General features: G+C 41.9%; 1 protein-coding gene across 1 annotated transcript in view; it reads left to right on the top strand.

Moving 5' to 3' along the window:
• Positions 1 to 27,634, top strand: part of SLC35F1 (solute carrier family 35 member F1) — a gene marked incomplete at both ends in the record, with an annotated part of 405,350 nt that overhangs the window by 345,209 nt on the left and 32,507 nt on the right. Inside the window, 3 exons of the mRNA XM_079716472.1 lie at positions 13,773 to 13,932; positions 20,548 to 20,704; positions 22,933 to 22,985. Of these exons, the coding sequence (XP_079572598.1) occupies positions 13,773 to 13,932; positions 20,548 to 20,704; positions 22,933 to 22,985 (370 nt within the window). The remainder of the gene's footprint in view (positions 1 to 13,772; positions 13,933 to 20,547; positions 20,705 to 22,932; positions 22,986 to 27,634) is intronic.

Consider the following 27,634-nt stretch of genomic DNA (forward strand, 5'->3'; position numbering starts at 1 on the left):
TATTTTCTCAATCCCTTTCTTTTTCTCTTCTTCTTCTGGGACCCTTATAATTTGAATGTTGGTGCATTTAATGTTGTCCCAGAGGTCTCTGATACTGTCTTCAATTCTTTTCATTCTTTTTTCTTTATTCTGCTCTGCAGTAGTTATTTCCACTATTTTATCTTCCAGGTCACTTATCCCTTCTTCTGCCTCTGTCATATTGTTTTAAGGCAAAAGGGACTCTACAGATGTGATTAAATTATGAAATTGAAATGATGTGATTATTACAGGTTATCTGGGTGCCCCAGTGTAATCACAAAAGTCCTTTGAATAGCGGGGTAAGGGTCTGAGGTGGAGGAAGGAGCCAGAAACGAAGGAATGCAGGCAGCCCTTAGAAGCCGAATAAAGGCAAGGAGAGGAATTCTTCCCTTCCCTCCAGAGGGAACACAGGGCAGGCATTACGTTCATTTTAAGATTTCTGACCTCCAAAACTCTAAGATAATGAATTTGTATTGTTTTAAGCTACTAAGTTTGTGGTCATTTGTTACAGCAACAATAAGAAACAAATACAGTTGGAGACAATATTTAATTCTCCCCCCAACTCCCCATGCGGATTTGAAGGTACTGACCTTTGGAGGGCTTTCTCCCAAAAGAACCAGAAGCATGGATGCCAGAGCAGGTTTCTTTTTCCCATCTGTGTTGGTGTTTTCACTCTTTGAGAAAAGGATACCCTCAATGCCACCTAGATGGGCTCCTTGGAAGAGCACTTTGGTGCTGTCTGCCATGGATAGATGCACGTGAAAACATTTCCATGCTGTGACTGGTTGCTTTCAGAGCAGTGCTCATTTTGACTCAATCACTGTACAAAATTTACCTGTAATAAATGGTTAAAATGAGAGGGTGACCTTGCACTTAAAGAAAAAACATGCATAGCCTGCTTCCCTTAGCAATGCATTTGAAGGGATGTGTTTGTTTGTAAATCATTAGTCAATAAAAGCGTGTGAGCTGCTTTCAGACTGAAGAGTACAGTCTTAAAGCTGTGAGACGTTTTAAGACTCAGACAATGAGAGTTCATTAAAAAAAAAACCAACATATGAGAAAAAAGCAGGAGTTATTTTTGTTCCTCTTCTTTATGTCCTCCCTCTTGTTTGTATCTTCTGGGTTGGTGCCATTTCCAATTCAAAAGCCTTTGTACCGGGAGACAGAGTGTGCCTGTGCATTTTCTGGGGCCATCAAGGTAGAGGCTCCATGATCAGATTAGGAGTTGTGACACCATCTGAGCCAGAGAATGATGACAGGAACTAGCAACTGCACAGGACGCTCAGCTTCAGCTCCTCTTGACTGAAATCATCTCAAATCGCAGCTTTAGACAGTACCAGTTACCTCAGAGACACCAAAGCTCCCCCAAACGGCTCAGAGAAATCAAAATTATTCATTCAACTTATTCATTCATTCAACATTTGCTGTCTGCAAATGAGATAAGCACCTCTGGACTTTGCTCAGGTGTCAGTGAGTTCTTCCCCAACCACTCAGTTTAAAATCACAATCTCCTACCCCACTCAACACCCCCTACCCTCTCCCCTGCTTTCTTTTTCTGCATAGTCCTTATTATCATTGGCATACTATATATATTCGTTGTCTGTCTCTTCTTACACAAGATTACAAACCCCCATAAGGGGGGAATTTTTTTTATTACCTAGATTTTTTATTTCCTAGGATAGTACCTGGCATCTGGTAGATTCCCCATAAATATTTTGGAAGGAATTAACAAAATACTTAAGGGTCCCTAGTGTGTACCAAGCACCATCCCAGTTGCAGGAGGTAACACCGAGTGCAAGAGAGGAAAAGTCCTCTCCTTATGGAAGGTATTGTGTTTTAGCACGGTAAGTACAGTTCGATAATACAGAGACCAGTGGGAGACCCTGAGGAGGGCACCTAATCCCTACTTAGGAAATCAGAGAGGGTTTCCTGGAGGAAGCATTGTCCAAAACTGAGCTCTGAAAGATAAGACTGAGTGGGCTAAGGAGAGATGGACATGAGAACTCCAGGCAGGGGAACAGCATGTGTAAAGAAATGAGCCAAGAAAGACCATAGCACATTAAGGAACTAAAAATGCCTCAGCATGGAGTTTGAAGAAGGACATGGTCAAAGAAGAGAATGAAGGGGTAGCTGGTGACAGATCACCAAGGGACTTACAAGCCACGTTAGTGAATTTGGGGTTAATCCTGAGGGTTGCTAGTGTAGGAATGCCGTGATGAGATCTGCAGTTTAGAAAGAGTCACGTGATCTAATGAAGAAGGGACAGACAGGATGGGACAAGTGAAGAGATTCTAGAGATATGTAGGGGGCTAGACAGACAGGACTTGGTGACTTATTTGATGGGCGGGTGAAGAAGAAGGATCAATCTGTGTTTTAGTCACTCACGGGCTCTGCAAATGTTTATTGAGCCTGTATTTTATATACTTTTCCATGGTGTTAGACATATAGCATGAAGAAGATAGCGCTCTTGCCCTCATGAAGCCTCCCTTCCAAGTGACACTTGGTTTTTATTCTCTGTCTCTCCCACTAGGGCACAAGGCAGTGAGAGATGCAAAGATATGGGGAAGAGAGTTCTAAGCAAAGGGAACAGTGCAAGGGTGACAGCTCTGAGCATGCATGTTCAAGAAATAGAAAGAGTGAATGCAGTTACTAGTAGTTAGAGATGACATTGAGAAGGAGGGAGGGGCCAGATGCTAAAAGACTATGTAAGTCAAGGAAAGGAGTTTGACTTTGTTCTGAGGAAAATCATTAGAACGTTCAGAGCAGGGGATTGATGCAACCTAGTTTGTATTTTGAGATCACTGTGGTTATGGCTGCTCATGGAGGATTGATTACATAAGAGGAAGAGTGGACACGCTTAGACAGTCAGGAGGCCACAGCTGAAAGCTGATGGGGGGACTTCCCTGGTGGTCCAGTGGTTAGGACTCAGAGCTTCCACTGAAGGAAGCATGGGTTCAATCCCTGGTTGGAGAACTAAGATCCCACATGTCATGTGGCGTGGTCAAAAAAAAAAAAAAAAAAAAAGAAGGGTGATGGGGACTTGAAGCCAAGTGCCAACTGTGGAGGTGTTTAGGGGTGGTTGGATGCATTTACAGGATAAAACCAACAGGATTTTCTGAGTGTTTGAATGGGGGTGGTTGAGGAAGTTTGAGAGAAAAAGAAGAGTCAAGAATGATTCCTTAGTTATTGGCTTTAGCCGCTGGATTGTGTCATGTGGTGAGATGAGGAGGACTGGAGAAGAGCAGATGTGAAGCAGAAAATCAAGGGTTCTGTCTGGCTGTGTAGGTCTGAGCTTCCTGTGAGCCATCCAGGCAGAGCTCAGTCAAGGCAGCTGGGTATATGTCTCTGCTTCAGGAGAGTGGTGGGATTGGAATTATGAATCTGAAGTCATTTCCTATAGAAGGTGCTGAAAGTCATGGTCAAATGAAATCACCAGTGGAGGGTATAAATGGAGGAAAGTAGGCTGAGAAGGGGCCAATGTGGTAAGAGGAGACTCTGGAAGCAAGTCAAGAAATTGTTTCAAGAGGGAAGAAGTGACCCCTAGATGCCAGACATGCAGGGTTCAGACCTGAGCAACTAAGTTACTAGTGGTCCCATTCACTGAGGGAAGAATTACGTGAGGGAGCACAACTGTGGACATGGTTGATCCACGCTGAACTGTAGGCATTTTTGGTACCTCCACGCCAGATCAGAAGGGGGTTGCGTGGCTCTGGAGTGTAGAGCTGAATCCAGATTGGAGATGCAGATTTGGGAGTCACCAGTACAGAGATGACTTTTCAAGCCAGAACAGTAGGTGAAATCTTCCAGAGTAAATGTGGAGAGTTGAGAAGAGACACTGCAGCAGAGTCCTGAGAGTGCAGCGTTTGGGAGATGAGAGTAGATCTAGGGGCCCTCAGTCCAGGAACCCAGAAAGGAGTCTGTGAAGGAGGCGTGAGAGATGAAATGCGGGGCAGAGGCAGGCCTGGCAGGAAAGAGCCAACGGGAGGAGAGAATGTCAGATGCTGTGCTGAGTAAGGGAAGGACGGCAATGGCTCTGCTCGGTTTAGAAATGGGATGTGTTTTTGAGCGATTTTGATGGTGTTTGGAGAACAGAACCCAGATTGCACTGAGTTGAGGGGTGAACAGATGTTGAAGAGATGGAGAGCAGGGCTGAATGCAACTCTTCCCAAGAAGTTTGGCAGGAAAGGAAGTAAGAGTTGGCTGAGAGCCAAAGGGTGCATATGTCGAGTGTGGAAATGGGAGAGCTAAGGACTGAACCTCAAACACACCAACTGTGAGGGACAGAAAGAACAAAATGAGCCCATGAAAAGACAGAAGGAAGTGCCAGAGAGGTAGGAGGAAAAAGAGACAGACAGGAAAGAAGGGAATGCAAGGACACAGTGGTTAATGCCAAATGCTGCAGAAAGCTTTAGTCAGAAGTGGCCGTGCAATGTAGCTTTGGTCATCATGGCAAAGGGAGTTGTCAGTATCATTGCAGCATGAGGGGTGAATGGGGCCAAGATCCGAGAAGCAGACTGTAGATGAAGTTTTCAGGAAGCCTGGCTGTGAAGAGGGAAAGATAAATAGCTACAGAGCAATTGGGCATCAAGGGTGAGATCAGGGCATGTCTACATGGTGAAGGAAAACAGCCAGCAAAGAGGGAGGGGCGAAGATCCGGGAGGGACACAGGATGGCTGCTGGAGCAAGGTCCCTCGGGGAACAGGAGGGGAGGGTCCCAAAGAACAGAGGGCTGAGTCTCCTTCAGTGCCAGGCAAGCCCTTAGGAGAAGACACTGGCTGTGAACTGGAGGAAAGACGTGTGTTCATTGACAACTGTCCACTTGAGCCTAGATGTAGAGTGTTTGGGTCATGCTCAGCACCTGTAGCAATGCTGAGCATGCAGTAGGCATTCAATAAACATCTGCTGACTGAAGAAATAAATGACAAGTATAAGGTGATGAAAATCCGACTTTACCTTTTTTAATAAAACCTGGATAGTTGGACTTCCCTGGTGGCGCAGTGGTTGAGAGTCCGCCTGCCGATGTAGGGGACACGAGTTCGTGCCCCAGTCTGGGAAGATCCCACATGCCACGGAGCGGCTGGGCCCGTGAGCTATGGCCGCTGAGCCTGCACGTCTGGAGCCTGTGCTCCGCAACGGGAGAGGCCGCAGCAGTGAGAGGCCCACGTACCGCAAAAAAAAAAAACCTGGATAGTTGAATTAGACCTAGAGATAGACCCCAAAATGTACGTGATGCTTTCCTCTAGCTTTTGAAATTGTTTCTCCTTGCAGTTTTAATGTTGGGAGGAATCACAAGTAATGCAAAATTAACGTAAAATTAATATTTTATCAGAAAATGTTCATTTCCTTCAATATGTGCTTTGAAACCTATACTTTCTTTCATGTTATTGTTAATGTTCTTATGTTCATGAATTCCATAAATAAGAAATACAAGTTCGTAGTGCTTGGGATGACTTAAGGCAAGTACTTCTCCAAAAGCATTCAAGATAACTACACAGTATCAGAGACCCATCACTAAAAAGAAGCAATTGTAATTCTCACACACTTTTCTTATACCTTTCACCTTCTTTCATATGAAAAATGCAGACAACCAGTAATTATTTTTTCAATTCTCTCAGAGTCTGCCTCTCTCTAAGAGTGCTCTCAATGTAAAAGACAGTGCACAATCCCGCTAGATTGAGTTAAGGCTGACCCTGCCTAGCCCACTGTTATTATAACTGGATCCTTACACTTTCTACTGCACCTGGACCTTGACTGCTTAAGCTCACTTTTTGTGAGGAGGATGGCAGGCCTGGGACCACATCCTGGCTCTGACTCTACTATGTGACTTCAAGTAAATCCCCTGTTATCTTTAGCACTCATTTGTAAAACGGGAAAAATAAGAACCAGGCATTGCCCCTGGTGTATGGTAGACACTCAGTAAATGTTAATTCCTTGCTTTCTACTTTTTGAATCTAGTTTGCTGACAATCAGAGCTTGTTTTTAAACGTGGTCAGAGCTCCACTGATGCTCACCCAGTAGGAATTTGTCCCCTGGGACAGCTCTGCTCTCACCCAAAGCAGATTTCCCTGCAGCAGAGCTAGAGAGTGTGTCTTCCTAATTACCTGTAACTTCCGGTGGTCACCTAGATTTCTAGGTGCTTGTCCCAGATTTTTAGTGCATGGTAGTGTCTTTGTTTCTTTTTGTCTTTAAGAGTTGAAGCCAAAAAAGTAAGAGAAGATACTTTAACAACTAGGAAGTTCTGATGAACTGGCACAAGGGACCATATAAAATTCACACATTTAAATCCTTATCAATAGAAACAAGAAAGATAGTCTGGTGAAAATCTTTTTCTAAATTCTGAAAATAGGACATTTTCTGGAAAATGGCTGTCATATAGTCATCATAATGACACATTTTAGTAGTTCGGATTTCCTGGGCAACATGATGGAAACATGGCTTCATCCAATATGAACATTTTAAGAAAGTAAAACCTAAACGTTAAGTCCTAAGGCATGGGGTTAGTGGGGGTCTAGGTGTTATGAATACAATAGCCCTGAGAAGAAAAAATCTGGAGGGGTGGAGGGGGTCAGGGTGTCTACCAGGAAAGTCTGTTCCAAATGAAAGACACCGCTCCTGAAATTATACTCCTGGTTGGGTTTTCAAATGCCTCTGGGATGGCTGCTTGTCGAGGCCACTCAATTAAATGGTTCATGATTGCGTGTGAAGGTACCTTTCCTAAATTATATGTCACTCTCTTCAGCTGGACTGTCAGCCAAAAGAGGACTTTTGTCATCTCTGTGTTACTGAAGTTTGTCTTTTTTAAGATCCTTCCCTGTTAACGATTCAGTTTTACTCACGGGAGATGAATTTATAATATATATCACTTTTAGAAACACGGGAGAATTGCCAATTAGAAGCAGAGGAAGGATGGAGGGGGAAATGTTCTCTTTCCTGGAATCACCTACCAGTTGCCTCAGGTTTAGCCTCTGACAGCTGGGCCGCGTGAGGGAAGCGGAGCCCTGTGAATAGCCGGAGGGGAGCGTTAATGAGGAGCTGAAGGCTGGCGGAGGAGTCTCTTTTGGGCAGAGAATTAGAAAGAGGGATGAGGTCACCTCCTCATTATGCTCTCCTGGAATGGAAGCAGTTGGGTAGCAGGTTTTTTGTTGTGTTTTACTTTTTTTTTTTCTTACAAACTGTTCGCTTCCCTAGAGAAAGACTGATCTGACTCTTGTAGATCTTTTACACTCTCAGAACAGGTGTTGTTTTATATATTTTGAAAGTAGTATATGCGCAAGAGAGGAAATTTGGAAACCACAGAGTTTGGGGAGTGGGGTTGTGAAGGCTCAGTGAACCCGTTCAAAGATAACCATTATTAACATTTTATTTTTATAAATTCTGATTTTCTCCTTCCGGAGATATTTATGCCTAATACTATGATATGTAGATTCTCAGTGAAGAAATGAACCGTCACATGAAGATACGTGTCATCCAAACCAAGTTATGGTAGGGAAGGAATGTCAAGGGACTTTGCTGTTCTCCCCGTGATACCACCCAGGCCAGGGGAGACATCCATTCCCTTCTGACACTGGGAGAGTGGAAGAAAACTCTTCCTCTCTCTCCATTCCTTCTTGCTCCAGCCCAAAGGGGAAATAGCTAATTAAGTATCCAGTAGGGGACTTTACCACTCAGTGGGGTTGTTACGCCTTAAAAGTAAACGAAAAGGAGGAAACAAGCTGTCTTCAGAGTGTTTCATTTCCCTCTGCTTTATGGACTGGTAAGAACTGTTCCTTACTGGAAGGATCCCTGAGACAGGGTCCAAGGTTTGAGGACCATTTACCCCAGTATATCTGCCTAAGAAAGTTTAGGCTAAGTTAAAATTGGAGTAGGAGATAGGAGGCAACAGTGCTTATGGAATCCAAGTCTAACGTTAATACAGCGGGGGTCGGATCTCCATTTGGTTCCCTGGGTCTCTTAGGTGAACTATGTGAAATTGTCAACATTGAAATTGTCATAATTGGCCTACAAAAATGGCCATTCCAAATGGATCAAGCTATTATTTTCTGCCAGATAGAATCCAGAGGAGAGGAGACATAACCACAAGCATCCAACATTAAAGAAGAAAACAATACATGTAGCAATTTAGACCCAAAGGACAGCCTCTAAATCTAGACATTTTATCAGAGTGAAAACATAATGCTATTTCCAGCTTTTCTGAAGGTATTTAAGGGTCATAATTTGAAGATAAAGGACAAGACATGTTGAGTTTTTAAGTCTTTAAGTACAAAATGGGAATACCATGGACATTTCCTGAAATGCCTATTGGTATTTTTATTTCTTTTAATTTTTTTAAACATCTTTATTGGAGTATAATTGCTTTACAGTGTTGTGTTAGTTTCTGCTGTATAACAAAGTGAATCAGCTATACATATATCCCCATATCCCCTCCCTCTTGCGTCTCCCTCCCACACTCCCCATCCCACCCCTCTAGGTGATCACAAAGCACTGAGCTGATCTCCCTGTGCTATGCAGCTGCTTCCCACTAGCTATCTATTTTACATTTGGTAGTGTATATATGTCCATGCCACTTTCTCACTTCGTCCCAGCTTACACTTCCCCCTCCGCGTGTCCTCAAGTCCATTCTCTATGTCTGCGTCTTTATTCCTGTCCTACCCCTAGGTTCTTCAGAACCTTTTTTTTTTAATTGCATATATATGTGCTTGCTTACGGTATTTGTTTTTCTCTTTCTGACTTACTTCACTCTGTATGACAGACACCAAGTACCTCCACCTCACTACAAATAACTCAATTTCATTTCTTTTAATGGCTGAGTAATATTTCATTGTATATATGTGCCATATCTTCTTTATCCATTCATCTGTCGATGGACACTTAGGTTGCTTCCATGTCCTGGCTATTGTAAATAGTGCTGCAGTGAACATGGTGGTACATGACTCTTTTTGAATTATGGTTTTCTCGTGGTATATGCCCAGGAGTGGGACTGCTAGGTCATATGGTAATTCAATTTTTAGTTTTTTAAGGAACCTCCATACTGTTCTCCATAGTGGATGTATCAATTTACATTCCCACCAACAGTGCAAGAGGGTTCCCTTTTCTCCATACCCTCTCCAGCATTTATTGTTCGTAGATTTTTTGATGATGGCCATTCTGACCAGTGTGAGGTGATACCTCATTGTAGTTTTGATTTGCATTTCTCTAATGATTAGTGATGTTGAGCATTCTTTCATGTGTTTGTTGGCAAACTGTATATCTTCTTTGGAGAAATGTCTATTTAGGTCTTCTGCCCATTTTTGGATTGGGTTGTTTGTTTTTCTGATATTGAGCTGCATGAGCTACTTGTATATTTTGGAGATTAATCCTTTGTCAGTTGCTTCATTGGCAAATATTTTCTCCCATTCTGAGGGTTGTCTTTTCGTCTTGTTTATGGTTTCCTTTGCTGTGCAAAAGCTTTTGTTTCATTGGTCGCATTTGTTTATTTTTGTTTTTATTTCCATTTCTCTAGGGGGTGGGTCAAAAAGGATCTTGCTGTGTTCTGTTGCATGTGTTCTCCCAGGGAAGTTGTCCCTGGATCACAGTATCCTGGGAGGGGAGGTGTGGATAGTGAACTGTGCTTGCACACAGGCTTCTTGGTGGCGGGATCCTCCCAGGGGATTTCTTGCCTTTTGGGAAGTCTGAGGTCTTTTGCCAGCTTCAGTAGGTGTTCTGTAGGAGTCGTTCTAAATGTAGATGTATTTTTTATGTATTTATGGGGAGGAGGTTGATCTCCAGGTCTTACTCCTCCACCGTCTTGAAGGTTCCTTACCTGAAATACCTATTTTTAATTTGCAAAGCAATTCTCTCATCTTAGTTCATATTTGCCCGCTAATGGTGGACAAGTAAATAGCCACTAACTTCCTGGAAAAAATGGCAATATGCATCAAGAGTTTAACTCTGTAATTTCAGGCCAAGAATCTATCCTGAGGAAATATTTAAAACTACCAAGTTCAAATCATTATCCTGGTGTCATCATGATGACTTCAGAGACTTTGCCCCAGTCTTTGAGCATGGTGTGCCTCAGCACCTCCATCAATCAAATCAGATAACCTGGGGTAGTAGACCTCACTGGCAGGTGTTACTTAAGGATGAATGATATAGAAGACTAAAATTAGCTTATATCTTTAGAGGGGAATGATGCCAGGTAAATCTAAGAGGGAATGAACTTTTCTTTCTGAAGTTCTTCATGCTCTTGGAGATTTTTCAGAGTATAAGAAATATTATGAAATAATATTCATTTGTTTAGTTTTGGGGTATTGATATTTTATAATTTCCTTTTGGATATAGAAATGTATGCAAAGATAGGTAAATGTATTTAAAAAGTTAATAACAGAACCCGAAGGTTTTTCAGTTCATTTTCTGCTTTCACAGCCCCAGTCATGGGCATCTATTATAATGCTGTTCTGTTTTATTACTCTAACAACCTCTTTGCTAAGGGGTTAAGCTACCAGAAAATTATTGGAAAATTATTTTGTCAGTGTGTGTTATACTCTATGACCACAGGGGAAAAGCTGGAGCCAAAAATCGCTAAAAAATAATAGCCTGTTTACTAACAGCAACTTCCAAATGTTTTTTGTTTTTTGAGTTTTTTTGTCTCTAGTTACAAAAATTGTGGTGAGACCTCCACCTGTAGCAATTCCTCTTACTGACCTTCATTAAAATATGATTTTAAAAAATCAGGACAGGACTGCGGCTGATAGCAACAGTTTGAGTGACAGGGAGTACATCACTTCACCTCTTGAAACTTCTGAATCCTCAGTTTTTAAATAAAGGGCTCTGTGATTCTAAATTGGGGAGATACTGCCCCCGAGGGGCACTTGTAAATGTGTAGGAGCATTTTTTTTTTAGTGGTCAGGGCCCAGTGGTGCTAAGTGCCCTGCAGAGACCCTGGGGCAGTCCTGCAAAATGAAGAATCATCCCAGACCAAATGCCGGAAGCAGCCTAGATTACCTCTAATTTCCCTTCTGACAGGCAGTGATACGAAACGCCCCTCCATTCTTTGATTCATTTAGTCACCCATTGTTGATTCCCTACTGTACGCTGGGTGCCACGCTTCCCAGCTGAAATGTCCCAGAAACCCTGGTTTGTACTGTAGCCTTCTTTCCCCTTCTCTTCTTTCTAAAAGTCCTCCCTACCCAAAGGGCCAACTGGTACTCACAAATAAGGATTTTTCAGCTCAATCCATTAAGAGAACAGATCCCAGGACTCATCAAGTGCTTTGGGGTTTCTAATGACACTGAGAACCAGAAAAGCTCACGTGAGCCCTCCTCAAAGATTAGATTAAGGCCTGGTTTGCCTTCAGTAATTCAGGCATAGAGGCCTTCAGCTTCTGACCAAGGGCTTCCAGCCAGATAATGAAATCCAATTGTGGAGCATGTAGGTAAATATTCTAACTGTTGATTCAATCATTTCTAATTTTTAAAGCAAAACACCAACTGTCTTATGCCCAGTGAAGAGTTTTCACTGGCAAACACAAATTTCCTAATATACTTAAATGGCATTTGAGGCCAGCTGTAAAACCTGCTTTAGAGCATTTTACCACATCAAGTAGGATCATTAACTTGCTAATTAACTGTGCAGTGAGTGACCATATGCTGTAGTGCAATCGTACCAGCCGTCACCCCTGGACTCAGTCCCTCCGGGAGCGCTGTGACGTGTGGGCTTAGCCCCCAGCCCATCACCGTGTTAGGGTTAACGGTGTTACTCAATGTTATCATTTCCCAGTAACCTCGGGGAGAGCTTACTCTTCTGATTGCTTGCTCCATTCTGCCAAGGGGAAGACTGAGGCACGGAGAAGCATGAGGGTCTGTCCAGGTCACCAACAGCTTTTGGGATAGTGAGGATCCTAAGTGCTGTTTACAGTACCAAAAAGCCATGCTGATGGTCAGGATGCTTTGCAAATATACAAACATTTTTCAGCCTTTAGTGAATGTTGGTGACTCTATTTTGCTGTTACTGATTATTAAAAAACCTTGTATGTATTTGTTCCATAACTATTCTTGGATACTTCTCATAAGCCCAGCAGGACTCTGGGTGCTGGGAATATAGTCCTGCTCTCATGGAACTCCAGACAAGTGGGAAGTCAGACATTATGCCAATAATTCCATATTAATTAAGAATTATTATAATTGACACTATAAAGGAGAGGTATAGGATACAAGGAAATCATCGAATAGGACCTGACCTAGCCTAGGGACCCTAGAGGCTTTCTTAAGGAGGCAGAAGATAGGTGCGAGCCTGAAGAAGGAGGCAGGACTTCAAGAATTAGATGGAGCATTCCAGAAGGAGGGGGATGCATGAAGACCCGAGGCAGGAAGGAAGGGCTTGCTCCAGGGAGGAGATGATGCTAGTTCGGTCTAGGTGGTGGAAGTGGCGTGAGTAGACTTAAGAAGTGTCTGGAAGGTGAACTGGCAGGATTTAGTGATCCATAGGATATAGACAGTAAGAGTGAAGGAGTGTTAGGGATCCCTGCCCTGGATCTGGCTACTGGCTGGTGGGGCCACCTGTTTAGGATTCTAGCAGAGGAGCTGCACTGTGCAGTAGGACCAGGTCACCAGTTTCTCATTTGGTACATGGAGTCTGGAGTCCCGGGGGCCACCCATGTATCTAGTGGAGACCCTGCCTCACATGGAGTAACCAGAAGTCACTGCATGTTACCGAGGTGTGGTAGAGACAACCAGTTCTGTGGAGTCCAGAGCATGTGTTTGGAAGCAGGGTATAGACTGGCATTGAGGTCCTCGTAATTTACAAAATGCTTCCACATGTGTTATCTTCCAGCTTCACAATGATCTTTAGAGAAAGTCAGTAGGAATTATTATCTTCATTATACTAACAGGAAATTGAGGCTTCCTGAGTTTGTGGGTTGCCCAAGGTCACACTGCTCTAATTAAGTATCTAGTACTCACATTCAGATCTTCTGGCTCCTGACACAAGGTCTTCCTATTTCATTATGTTGTCTCACTGCATGACCGGGACAAACTTTCCACCATCTCTTGGGGCTTCCATTTCAGGTGGAATCTCACTATTTGCACAAAATGTATAGGAAATGAAGTCAAAGGTTTTTTAAATACTCTGTTCATTCTTTTTTCTCCCTCCTTTTTTTTTAAACTTTTTTTATACAGTATTTTTAAAGTATTTGTAAACTTTTGAGATTAATATTTGCATTTACATTTAGAGCAGTTTTTTTCCTATAAAGAGTGAAATTTCAGAGAGACATTAAAGTAACTTTTATTGGTAGTGGGGAGAAAGTTCTGGGAGAAATTAAGTGCAACTTTTGCCGAGATTCTAATAATTTATAAACTATTATAAGACCTCTGCCCCTCACCTCCCATTCCCAGATCCACTCCCAGAGTGCTGGGACCATCTAAAACGGCTCCGTCTATTCTCCCCACGTCTGAGTGTCCCTGTGGAGTCGGCCAGGGTGCTGAGGAAGGTGGATGCCAAGCTGCCCTGACACCACAGGGGCAGGAGAATCTTCACCACCAGCCTGTCTTATTGATTCGCCTTCTCCCCTTTTCTTCACAGCTGGGGGATGTTTAAGTAAAGTTCATGTGCATTTGTTTCAGAGTCTGTTTTAATTGCATCAATTCTGGGTCGACCCAAAAACACAGATCCAGGGGAAATGCCCTTTCTACAGAGCAAACTTATTTTTCTGACAGTTCCCATTGTATGGAAAGTTTCCCTCTGAACTCCCTATTTTTCCTTCCCTCCTTCCCTCCCTGTAGCTCCTGGACTGTTTTGTGATCCCGGTTGTGATTTTGCTCTCCTGGTTCTTCCTGCTGATCCGGTACAAGGCTGTGCATTTCCTCGGCATCATCGTCTGCATCCTGGGAATGGGATGCATGGCGGGCGCAGATGTGCTTGTGGGAAGGCATCAGGGAGCAGGTGAGTCTCCGTGTTCACCGGGTTACTTGCCTCTGTGGGTGAGACCAAGGCAAGACGTGGAGTGTTCACAGTTCATGGTGGAAACAAGGAACCTGGGCTTCCTACTGTCTGTGTCTTACTGGTGTTTGTTCCCCTACACCTGGGACAGTGGCATATAGGAGGTGTTCATACATATTTCTTTAGTGAACAAAGGAAGCCAAATACAGCTTTCATGCCCATTCTACAGAAACTCAGAAACATTCAGATGGTGTTTAAAGCTGAGAGTCAGGACCCACTTGGAGGATGTGTTGGGGGTCAAAGCTGCCTGATCCAGACCAGCTGGTTAGAGACGGTGTCAGTGGGTCAGGCTACTCCCGAGTCACAGGGACCTTCCCCACACCCCACCCGCCAATGCCTTCTCTCCCGCGTCAGAGAAAGACTGAGCTTTCAGACTACTGGGTGAAGGTAGGTATATAGGCTTAAGAGTGGATATTTAAACTTTGGAGCCTGGATTAGGAATTCTTGATAATTTTATGAGGGAGAGCTAAGTGCAGTCTCCTCATGCATGTTTTTTGTTGGTGTATTTGTGGGGAGGTTTTGGGTAGCAGTCACAGGTCATTATCTTGTACACCTACAAAGCTTCAAGGTTTACTCATCAAATTGCTATGAATCTTCTGAGGAGCCTGATCCAGAATGCTTTCCAGGAGACCACTTTTAAAGCATTGTAATTCTTTAAAATGTACCCAAAATCCTTGAGTTACAGAAGGTTTCAGGGGGCAAGAAAAAAAATGATATTCTTTGTTAACATCAGGAATAGGATAGAAAGTACCCACTCTTCTGTAGTTTTGGAATTGCCTTTTCTTTTAGGGAATTAGAGATAAAAGTTAAAATTTCTCTTTGAGACTAGGCCATAAGAAATACCTGAAATGAAAGTTATTTATATTTTTAAGTTGCACCACAGAACTTTATGACTGAAAGGGACCTTGTTCGGCTCCTTTGTATTTGACACACAAAAACTCCAAGACACAGGGAAGCCAAGTGAGCTGCCCAAGGTCACAGAGCTGAGACTAGATCCCAAGTCTCCTGACCTCCTGGGCAGGCTTCCTTCCCTCTTCCACATTGCTGGGAGCTGAAGATACAACACAGCAAAAGAGAGACAGCCTCTGTCCTCTCCATATGCTGCCTACACTACGTAATCAGTCCCTACCACAACAGATGGACTAAAAATACCTATGCCAGCTTTTCCCAAATTCTGTTCTATGAAATAGTGGTTCCATAGGATATTGATATATATTCCATGGAAAGGCTAGTTTTTGCTCTATACCTATCATGATCCCAATATAGATCATCTCTTTGGACCAATCAGACAATATTTTTGTCTGGTACAACATGCCCAGTTGTTATAAAGTCATAATTTAATTACACTTTCTCAGCTTTGCTTGAACTGTGTAAATACAGACTAAGCAACATGTACCCTTATTTATGAAAATTTTGCTTTGCTGAGCTCTAGCCATTCACCCTGGCCATCATTTTGTATCCATAGTCAAGGAAGACAATTGTCATTATAAATTAAATATTTACGCCCAAAATGTTAAACAAACTTGAATTGATTTCACTAGGTTGTATTCACTAAACCTGTAAAAAATGTTTTCTTGATTTCAATTGAAATGTTAGGAAAGGGGTACTAGTACTATTTAAGAAAAAGAATGTAAGTCCATTTGGGAGTCTTTCAAAAGTGGTCTTTTTTTTTTTTTTTGCGGTACGCGGGCCTCTCACTGTTGTGGCCTCTCCCGTTGCGGAGCACAGGTTCCGGAGCGCAGGCTCAGCGGCCATGGCTTACGGGCCCAGCCACTCCGTGGCCTGTGGGATTTTCCTGGACCGGGGCACGAACCCGCGTCCCCTGCATCGGCAGGTGGACTCTCAACCACTGAGCCACCAGGGAAGCCCCAAAAGTGGTCATTTTTAAAAAGAGTGCAGGGCAGCTGAAACATGCTGGAGCAGTGTTTTATCTGTCCGTGTGAATCTGTTTAAGGCCCACAGCATCTTTCCTGTTGTAACATATGAAGTACCAGTGTTAAAAGAAGTAAGTTTTATCATTGTTGAGTACCTTCCATGCTCATCTGATGGTGCCTAACTACATGGCATAATGTTCTGACAGCAGCCCAAATTTAGGATCCAAGGGCTCATTTTACAAAATAATAATTGGACATGCTTTACATCTACAAAAATATTAAATTAGGCAGCAATTTAAGCTATCTTATAAAATGTCCTGAAAAAAGAAAATAACACACTGATTTTGAGGACAATATAATCTTTGTGTGCATCCCTATCAAAAATGTTCCGTTTGTTACCACTCTTACCGTAGAGTTGGTTCAATTGCATTAATTCGCCAGGGACGGAACTTTTCTAAAATCCTTCAGGCACTCACCAGAACTTTAATCAGGCATTCAGCCCGATTTAAACTGTCATCACTGTATCAGGAAAAGATGACTGACTTAGTCCTTTTTATATTGCTTAGTGCACGGTTCTCCTTAGCTTGGGATTTTGAAAATTCTGTCCTCAAGCACTTTTGATATCAGCTGTGGAGACTCTGCCTTGGAGCCTGTGGAATGGTCTACAAAGTGGGACAGACACAAAAACACTTACATTCCAGTTCTTTGCTTGTCTCAGGAACAACTGATCATCCACTATAGGTGCTCCCATGCCTTTGAGCTCAGCTGAAAGGAGATGTCTTTTTCCAAGTTTGTCAGTGAAAATCGGTGGAACTAATATGTGCATTCCCTCTTTGTCACCTTCCTCCAGTATTATAAGTCTCCTCTGAGAGACCAGCTCTGCATTTATTGATGCATGGGGGAAAGGCATGCAATAAACTGGCTCCTGAGAATATGATAGAGGTTGGAGGGTGTAAAAATGACTTAATAAGGCCAAAGAGATTTCTCCATGACATTTCTACTTTCCTTGGAAAACTTATAGATATAAAAGGGGAGGTAAGAAAATAATAAGATTAAGATAAAACTCAATTAAAATAGATCCTTATCATAAAACAAGATTAAGATAAATCTCAATTAAAATAGATCCTTATCATAAAACGTATTTCTTGCTCTTCAAAGTATCTTCTTTCTACCATAATACATTTATTGCATCTTATAGTTCACTTATCAAAGATGTTAGATAACCATAATGACATTTTCTTTACTACCAGACATAATTTTGTATTTATTTCAAAAGAGGGAAAACATTTTCAAAGAATTAGATAATTAAACATAATTTTTAAAAGTGACAATTTTATTGGTGCCAGGCACGTTCCTGTACATCATCTCATTTAATCCTCCTAATTATGCAAAGAAAGTATTTTCTCATTGTTACAGCTGAAGAAATGAAGGCTCAGGGAAGATAAGAAGCATGTGCAAGTGCACACCAATACTAAATGGTGTGGCCTAGATGTGAAATCTTTCTGCTACACCACTTAATACTTATTCTTCCATAATTGTGACTCATGTAAGAAAGGTACCATTGTTCAAGTGCAGTAAATTAGGATGAATGACTGTCCCAGATAGGCCAGAATGGAAGGGTTTCCCCAGAAGTGGGACCTTCTGTGCTAAAACCAAGAGAGTCCCAGAAAAACAAAGCAGTTGGTCGTATTTAAAACTCAAAAATATTCAGTGAGATGGGTTCATTTTCATAAATTGCATTAGCAGTCTTTCAACACTCTAGAATACTATAATTCACCATTTATTCTTGAAATAGTGGTAAGTAATGATTTTAAATAATATTCCCTCTTCTCCTCCCACACCATACAGACAGAAGTATTCCTCCAAACATGGTATTTCTAGTACTTAATCAAAAATCTAATAAAGAAAACCAGTTCTTGCAAAGCAGTCATGACTGGGTTGTTTAGAACTAAGAAGCCATCCAAAATGAGAAACGGCCAACCCAAACAGACAGGTGGTGATTCAAAGGGAGCGATTGATTCACTCTTTTTTAACCACCATTTCCTGAACACTTAATAAGTGCCAGATGCTATGTTAAGCATTTTACATTATTTTGCATTTTAAAGTCTTATTGACATTATCTTACGGTATCCTTGCCATAACCTCATTTTAAATTAAGAAAACACAAGTCAGAAAGACTCTATAGCTTGCCCAATGTTTAACAACTAATAAGTGACAGAGATGTGATTAGAACCCATGTCTACCTGAATTGAAAGATGTCACCACTCAAAATCTTTACCATGAGATGTATTAAGACCTTTTCCATCGGCTCAACTCATTTAAACATTTATTGAGAACTTATAATGTGCCAGGATCTGTGCTAGGGACCGCAGAGAATATAAAGCGAAGTAAGTCACAGTAGGCCCTTCAACCCTACTGTGTAAGAAAACAGGAAGGGGAAGACAGGCAAGTTAACAAATAATAGACGTGGAGCCAAGTGCAGTGGGGGTCATACGCAGTGACAGTGGTGTGAAATTCAGAGGAGAGAAAGAAGGCACTGGGTTGAATGAACTTCTCATAACTTCAGATGTGTACATTTGCCCCAAATTTGCAAATCATTATTACTCATTGTGGTTTCAATCGTACGTAAATGACACACTTGCTAGATATAATTTTCCCTGTGAACTTTCAGAGAAATTGACTCTACCGTGTCAGATATCTATTGCATTAATAGGACACGAAACATAGAGTAATATGCTGTAATTTCCAGTTAACTAGATACAAATTGTAAGTACAAAATATTATATCAAACACTGCATTATACAATATGGTTGGATAAAATCATGTCCTAGTTAGTTTAACTATATTTAATCATCTAAGATTTCATACATGCTATATGTATAGGTACCCACTTTCAAATGATTTAAAAACTGATAAATACACTTACTAGTAAAATTTTAATAAGTAATATTTAATCACTTTGTTACCGATAACTTAGGAAATACTTCTAAACTTGCAGTTACACAAAATTGTATCACTATTAACAATAATTATCACTGCATTGGTGAAAATTCAAAGTACTCGGGAGTAGATTCCGTATAGTCAAAGGCTTAACAGAATAGACCATGATGATATAAATGTGGAGTTTGAAAAAGATTGTTGAGACTATTCATTGAAACAGTGTGGCCTCTTTTTAGGACTTTTAAAAGATGGACTGATGTTTCCCTAATTTCTATTAAAATAGTTTAGTATAATTTAACTTTCCTGAATCCATTCATATAAAATTAATTTCATGTAACCAAGAATTCTATCGAGCAGCACTTCCACGCTTCACTAATACAACAATAATTGATATTCATAATAACGGCCCCATGTCATCACAAGATTCTGAAATGTGTCCTTATTGAAAAGTGACTGAATCATGTTCATTATAATTTTATAGTCTTAATAATGGATACTTTTTACTTTATGGGTTATTCCGCAAATGAACTCCTTGAAATTAGAAGTTTGGTCATGATTTTCTAGTTGACACATAAAACGCGATTCATCAGGTTGCTCTGTAACAGCAACCTTCATTTCCCTGGAAGACACACCCAGGGACACAGCCATGAGGTCTGGGTCCTTATCGGAGCCTCCTCATGTTCTTGGGCCACCCACTCCCCATGAGCCCCGGGAGGGTTCCCAGCCCTCGCAGTTCCAGACTCTCAGCTCCATTCCCTTGAACTCCAGCAAGCTCTCCTGCCTTTCGGGGTATCTTTTCTCTCTCTGATTCTTACCAGCAGTGGGAAGCTGTCTTAGAAAAAGTGACACTAATTAGAGTAAATGTGTCTCCAGGGGCGACCACAAAGACGTGAGTGAAGAGGTCTCTCCCCAAGCCCAGCCCAGATTCTTTTATGTGAAACCTCTTCCTAGAGAATGTGCAGTGCTCCCACTGTACAGTGAACATCTGGCTCTGCAGTTTTAGGTTGTTCCAGCTAATCTGGAAATCCAAGGCTACTCTAAGGTCGGTCTCTTCCTTAGAATCACGCTGGAGAGAGCACCCTCCCAATCCCGCCTTCTTCTGCCCCAGAGCTGCATGTCTGCTGAGCTCCCATGAGCCACCTACACAGGACACAGCTGGAGGCTCCTTGGGTACAAGCCCACCGTGAGGCCACCGGCTGCTGATTTCCATTGTCCTTCCCTAGCTTCACACTTCCTGGAGTGGAAAGAGTTGGCCTAAGTATAGGAAATAGCTAGGTACAGAATTTATGAGAGATTGGACAGAAACCAAAACTAACCAAAATTGAATTTAGAACAAATAGATATTTTTATGAAAGAAGAAAAATACTAATGTGATAATGAATTACATATATTTTCACCCTTATGTTACTTACTTTAGGGGAGTTGAAGATTTCAACCCGTAATCCCTTTCGCTCAGACAGAAGACATGGAGTACAATCTAGGAGAGGGTACAATCTAGAAGAAACTGGTCCCTTTCTTAGCTAGGGAAGACTTCTTGTTGGGGACATAGGCAACCTTTTTATATCACAACGTAACTGGAGCACACATAAATGGACTTTACTAAATCTCAGTTGGCAAAATACAGAACGTCTATAAAAATGTCAGAAAAGAATAGGCATAGGAAGCTGATTTTGCCAATGCCAAATTCTTGTTAGGAAAATTTTAATAAAGCTTCCTCTTTTTTTTTTTTTTTTTTGGTTCCTAGGGGAAAATAAGCTGGTAGGGGACCTTCTGGTCTTAGGGGGAGCCACGCTCTACGGTATCTCTAACGTCTGGGAAGAATACATCATCCGAACCCTGAGCCGAGTGGAATTCCTGGGAATGATTGGACTCTTCGGGGCATTTTTCAGTGGAATTCAGTTGTGAGTAAAAATTAGAAATTCAGGCAGTCGATACTCTTAGAGTTTATTCTTACAATTTTTTTTTCATTTGGGGTATAGTTGTTCGCTTTATTTTACAAAAATCAAAGGTAGAAACCTGTCACCAACCTCCCACATGAAATCTGAAAAACTCAATATCTTTATTAGTAAATTTCTTCGAAACTAAATGAATTTTTAATGGATGTATTTAATGGACTTTGAAGATAATTTACAAGAATACATGAGAAGTACATTGATTCTCCCAAACCAGCCAAGCAGGTTTTACTTGGAGAAACAGACAAACTAAGTATAAATGCCATGATTTGATGCACTTCCAAAAAAGGGCATTCTGTTTACTACTGGCAACCAGTAAACTAGTCTTACTAGTAACCACCACTAGAAAACTCATAGTTTAAATTTTCCTTTTTTTTTTTTTTTTTTTTTTTGCGGTACGCGGGCCTCTCACTGTTGTGGCCTCTCCCGTTGCGGAGCACAGGCTCTGGACGCGCAGGCTCAGCGGCCATGGCTCACGGGCCTAGCCACTCCACGGCATGTGGGATCTTCCCGGACCAGGGCATGAACCCGTGTCCCCTGCATCGGCAGGTGGACTCTCAACCACTGCGCCACCAGGGAAGCCCTAAATTTTCCTTTTATAAATTTTTTCTTTTATTGCCCATGGATTTGCACAAGTGAACCATATTTCAAATTCATCTCTTAGGGAATTCCCTGGCCGCCCAGTGGTTAGGACTCAGCACTTTCACTACCATGGCTCGGGTTCAATCCCTGGTAGGAGAACTAAGATCCCACAAGCAGTGTGCACGGCCAAAAAAAAAACCAAACAAAAACGAAAAACAAAAAACAAATTCATCTCTTAGAAATTTAGTGTTTCCATTTTCCTTAAGCGAGTGAAGATGTAACATAGGCATTCACTAAGCATCAAAAAGTCAGAAACAACAATTTTGCAATAATTCTGGCATTGGAACATATAAGTCATCACTGACTAGGCCTCAGAAGTTGTTGCAAGAATAAGTGTCAAACAAAGCATAATTTTCCATCAATAAAGGCCATGGATTTTAGTTTCACGTAAGAGATAAAGAAGGATAGTATAACCTCCAGTCTAATTTCAGCAAATCCCTCTCTGCAAAGCAAGTAATTCTGATTTCACCAAATCACTTTCTACAAAGTAAGTTCTTTGTACTGGGGCAGTGTCTGAAATTATTTATGGAAGCTATTTTGGCATCACTTTAAACTGGTTTTGCAAATAGGCTGTTTCCAAGAATCCTCCAAACTTTGGTATCCTGAGATACAGGTGGAAAACTCCATAGCAAATAAGGCAAGGACATGGGAAGTCTCTCTAAGAAAGATTTATTTTCGGTTCATTTTGAAAGCATGCTGGCATTTTAAAGTTCCTAAATTTGGTGCTTCAGCTTTGTAAGAGGAAAAGAAATAGCCTAGTTCAACTGTTCATAACCAACATTTTGTAGATGGATGGCTCATTTTATGGATTATTATTCTTGGATCCAAAAAAACATCTTCAGAGATCTAGCACTCATCTGCTTCAGTTATAGGCCATTAGAGCTGACAGAGCCCTTCAGAAACACTGCTGCCAAAATAGTGGAAGTGGCATATGAGTGTGTTTGGCAAACGGGATACATTGAGGGCACACTGAAACCAAAGGGACACCGGTGGAGCCCTGCCCCCCTCCCCTCCTGGTCCTCTTCCAGAACAGTGGTTCTCAGAGTGTAGTTCTCTGACCAGCAGCACTGGCACTGCATGAAAACTTGTCAGAAACACACATCCATGGGCCCCACCCCGATCTACTGAATCAGACTTTCAAGGGGTGGGGCCCAGGAAATTGCTTTAACGTGCTCTCCAGGTTTTTTACATTTAAGTTTGAGAACCACTGCCCTGAAGAGTGCTCAATCAGAAAACTGATTAAACCTGCAACCTCGCCATATACTTTTGAGAAAACATCTAAGCAAGAAGAAGCAAAGGCTAGAGGCAGACTGGGTGAGAAGGACTGCGGAGGGTCTGTGCTCCACCATGCCCACTCACCAAACAAGATCCTGCAGGGATAAACCTTGGGCTGGGCTGCCTAATGAGACTTGCCTCTGCGTGATCCAGAGTAATTTTTGAAATTCAATTGATTGCTTCATGATTTGTATAAATCTGGTAAGTGAAAAAAGAAGTAGACGCATTGCTTATCAGGTGTGCTTTCTTTCAATTCGCAGAGCTATAATGGAGCACAAGGAGCTGTTGAAGGTGCCCTGGGATTGGCAAATAGGTAAGGGCTTTGCTCACCTAAGATGCTGTTTTTAGTAAACCTGAGAAATAACGTATGGAGAGTGACGGGGGTGGCGGTGAGACACAAACAAGGAAAGGACTTAGACTGCAAGGGACAAAAGAAAAGGAAACCCCCTTGTCACTTTAGGGATTCGTACACACTAGAAGAGACTGAATTCATAATGTTTCTTAATTGAGCCTCTGCCCATTATCATCGCCAAGATGCCATTAGTGTAGACACAGGAGTATGTTATTAGGTTAAAGACCAACTGGAAAGAAAAAATGCCCGAGGCAGTGGTGGGACACAAATGACAGCAATTTGCTCCAGCTGAGAAACACCAAACTGACGTGATCATTAAAAAGTGGCACTTTAGTAAAGGGAAAAAACTGAACTTAACAAAAAGGCACAAAAGAAAACAAGGTAATGGGCATTCTGAACCCATAAAAACCTTTTCAGAAGGGATCAGTTTGCGCAAAAGACATGGTCAGTTGATCTCCAAATGGACTTGGTGGAAAATACCAGACAGACTTTGATCTACTTAATAGTCAGCTGGGGCATCTAGATGCCACCTGTTTCTAAAGTCACTTTTCTCTAAAAATAATTTAGGACAAGGATTTAAGATCCCAGGTGATGCTCTAATAATGATCACTCAGCAAGCCCTAATGGGACCGACCTACCCTCAACCCTGAAATATCCCCTCAGTGTCTATACCAAGACTCCTGGGTTCCAGCAGTGAGCACAGAGCTTGGCTTATGGGCATGCTTGGGAAGTGTGTGCCTGGGTGAAAATACAGATGGTTCCCCACTCTGAAGCTGGCTGTTTGAACCATCTCCAGCTTATATGAGCTTTCATGGAACTGACAGCTTCAGTCAAATTCTGCCTCTCCGAACAAGGACAACAGTGACATAAAGCTCCCTGCACCACTTTACCTACCCTTGACCCTGAAGCATCCAGGGTTGACTTGCTGCTGGCAGAATTGCCTCTGAAGGCACACCAGGTGCTACAGAATTATGCACGACTGCCCCTGGGGTTATCTCTAGTGACTTCAAGGGCTCCCCAGCCCTTGTGTCTGTCACAGAGTCCTCCCGTTTAATTTCTCCCGAGTTGATACAATTAAATGAAAATCAATAGAGAGAAGGGATTGTAGGGAGGAGAGGAAGGCGGCTGGGAAAAGAAGCCAGCTGCAGGTTACAGCTGCATGGGCCTTTGTGATTCTCAGAGCCAGGATGTTACCTGTGCTTGGTAACACTTCACATGCAGTGGTCCATGAGTATAAATTAATTTTATATTAATAGTAGTAGCACTAATAAAAAATAATTTGTCCTCTAATTATGTGGATGTCACGTGCATGTCCACCAAGGTTCTGTTATAATTCAGTGTTAGTTAAATATGTCATCAAGAGGTAGTTTTATTCTGAGCCCTCGTATTGCCATTAAAATGTCAATCTCCTGTGGTCCAAGATGATGAAGGGAACACATCATAAAACCATTCGTTTAATTTCTGACTGGAAATGAGGCTCAGATGGTCTAGAAAAGGAACCAAATATTCATCTGTTCTTTCTGAAGCATGGGGACGGGTTGAGTGCTTTTACACCATGGCCATCTTTGTCCTCCTACCTCATCCTGACCTGCTACAATGTTCTACTGCTTGGTTCAGTTGTAGGCACATAAAATTCAGTGAATAAATGTTTATTAAATGAGCAAATGAACGACAAGCAAAGGAGACGGGCTGTCCTGCCCTTTCTCATCTTACAAAAATATAGACAAAAGGGAAGTGGTGGAGACAGGGCAGGAGGCTTAGGCTTGGCATTGCACTTTCTTTCTGGGAAACCAGGAGATGGTGTAGCAGCTACTGGAACTCATGGACCCTAGAGGCAAGGAGACACCAAGGGGATCAGCCTCCCATCAAGGCCTCCCCATGCTCCATGGGAAATCACCCAAGAGTGCCAAGCTCTTATCACTGTGTCTTGGTGGAGCGCTCCCAGCGTCTTAGTTAAGAGACCAAAATCCAAGACTCTATCTCCCAGTATCTGTCGATGCGTTTCTCTCCCTTCCCTCTCTCCACATCAGTAATCCCCATCATAGAGTCTCTTGGACAGCTCCTATGGTTGCCATTTTATCAAAGTAAAAAGATTTTTTTCCAATGGAGTAAGTGGGGTAATAAACGTGTTTCATATTTTCTGGATTTGGAAAGCATTTTTTAACAGATTCTGTTATTTTCTAATAATATTGGCCAATTGCGAGATGCAAAGAGTAATTAAAAGCAAGAAGGTAACATTCATTTATTGATGCTGTTTGTTTTTATTTCTTTGTTTTACTCTACTGAACAGAACGACTGGGTCTGGTTATGTAATCATGAAACTCAAGTGAAATGTAGGACCTAATAGAGCTAAAATGTCCTCCTGTGGAGCAGGTGGACAGATTAGTCAGAAATCTAATAACTAGCTTAAGCGTTCCCTTTATCCAATTTTGCCATATTGTGTTGAAGGACGTGTGAACAAGTGTTAGCTGACGTGCAAGTCCAGTGTCAGAGGAAGAAAAAGTGTGCGTTGGGTCAGCCAGCGCCAGTTTGTGGTGCGCTGGGGCTTCACTTTTCTTGCCATGGGTGATGCTTTCTTTGGTTTTGGTTTTGGTTTTGTCCTAGAGGCCAAAACAAGAGATTTGACCTTTCCCTGAAGATGCAGTAATGAGACCACAGGGCAGGAAAGACCTTAAAGATCATTAAGAATACAGCCTTTCTTTTTACCAATGCTGAACTGGAGGCCTGGGGAGCCTGAGGCCGCTTCTCTGGGCTCACAGCTGCCTGTGGTGGGACTAATTTGCACTCTCTGAGTCATCCCCCCATCCTGGTGCCTTAGTGCATATGGCCTGAGAAACCATCTTACCTTGCCTTTATTTTTAAGAATTAAAAATAATGTTTTAAAAATCTAGTCTAGTCAAAGGGAAGTAAAAGAACACCAGTGACACCAGTGGGATCCCAAAGAAAGTTATGAGATAAAATATATGCAGCATACACAGACACATACTATATACATGTACATACCATATCCATCATATATAAGCATATATAGCACATATCACATGATGTATCATGTATATATGATGTGTTGTGTATATATCGTATATAAAATGAGATGCTCATTACCATCAAATAGGATGCCTTATCCAAGCCCCATTTCTCTTCATAATAATTAGACAACATAGGTTAGTAGTATGTGCTCAGAATTTAAATTCAGGCAGCCTGAGTGACCTGAGGGCAAGCTACTCAACTTCTATAAGCTTGTCTTCTGCCTGTTTGCTCACAGATCTGTTTCTTACCGTTACTCTGCTCTGCATTGCAGAGGCTGACGACTGACTCATGCAAAACAAACAATGCTTCCCAGCTGCTTTGTTAACTGGCTTTCAGTTAGATTTGGCCAATGGGAAGCAGTAGAAGGGGACTGGAGGGTAGGAGGAAGAAAGAAACCACAGTGTGTCTCCTTCTTTCAGGTCAGGTCTCTAGAAGTGGCCGAGTGTCCTCTGATTATTCCTCTGCTTCTCTGACTTCTGACCTCTGGTAACATGGCCTCCTCCCTGGATCCCTCTGGCTCCAGGGGTGTGAATAATTTACCGCTATTGCTAATGTCTGGGTTGCCTCACCATCTCTGTTTCCCTATCACCCGTTCAAACACCTTTTTAACTTGTGCCCCATATTATATTTCCTCTTTTGAACATGGTATGGACTGTGTTTCTTGACTGATACACTCTATAAGCCTATTTCCTCACGTGTGTAAAGAGGATAACATTAGCAATGGCAGCAGTGGCATTATACTGTTATGGAGATTAATTAATGTACATAAAGTACATGACACATAGCAAGTGCGGTATTAGCTGGTAGTATTCTTTCCAATTTCTTTAGCTTAAATCTCTTTAGTGCGTGAGGACAAGAGCTACCAAATTCTGTCTTTAGTGAGAGGGAAATCATTTCAAATAAGAAATGGTTATACATATACTTTGTAAATGTAGTTATTGCACCCATGATGTGGTTGTCAGTCAAAAAGTAATTCAGTCCGTTTGTCTGATCATGTCGATCGATTGTTTGAAAACCCCACATGCACAGCAAGTTGGGCCTTCAGATGCATCACTTACGTCCATTAACTAGCTAATGTCCATCTAAGAACAACAAATCAGTAAATTGCAGCAATACTGCATTCCCACTCTCCACTTAATCATGTCTTCATTTGGCTGACCATGCTTTGCTCACAAAACAGGATATTCACACACAAAAACATTGGTTGACCCAGCAGAGTGATTAACTATGATGGTGTATATATTTCACTCCTATCCCTCCAAATTTAATTTCTGCAGTTTTTAAGAACAGGTCTAGAGTGTTTAAGCTTGGAGCATCTCAAGGTAGCCTGATGAGTAGAGTGAAGCTCTGCTGTGTATCTATTTTCTTACACTCCTTGGCTCACCAATTTGCTTGTAAAGTCACACCTCTTCTCTGAGCTGCCAATTGTATATCCACTCGCTACTGGACAGATTCTTTTGGATGATGCGTAAGCATCTAACACCTAACGTGTTCAAAATAGAGCTTTTTATTTCCCCTGAAAACCTGGTCCTCCTGCTCAGTTCTCTCCATCTCAATAAATGGCATCTTGATTCACTCAG

This window comes from Hyperoodon ampullatus (genome assembly GCF_949752795.1).
Source record: "Hyperoodon ampullatus genome assembly, chromosome: 12".
NCBI classification, from domain to species: Eukaryota; Metazoa; Chordata; class Mammalia; order Artiodactyla; family Ziphiidae; genus Hyperoodon; species Hyperoodon ampullatus.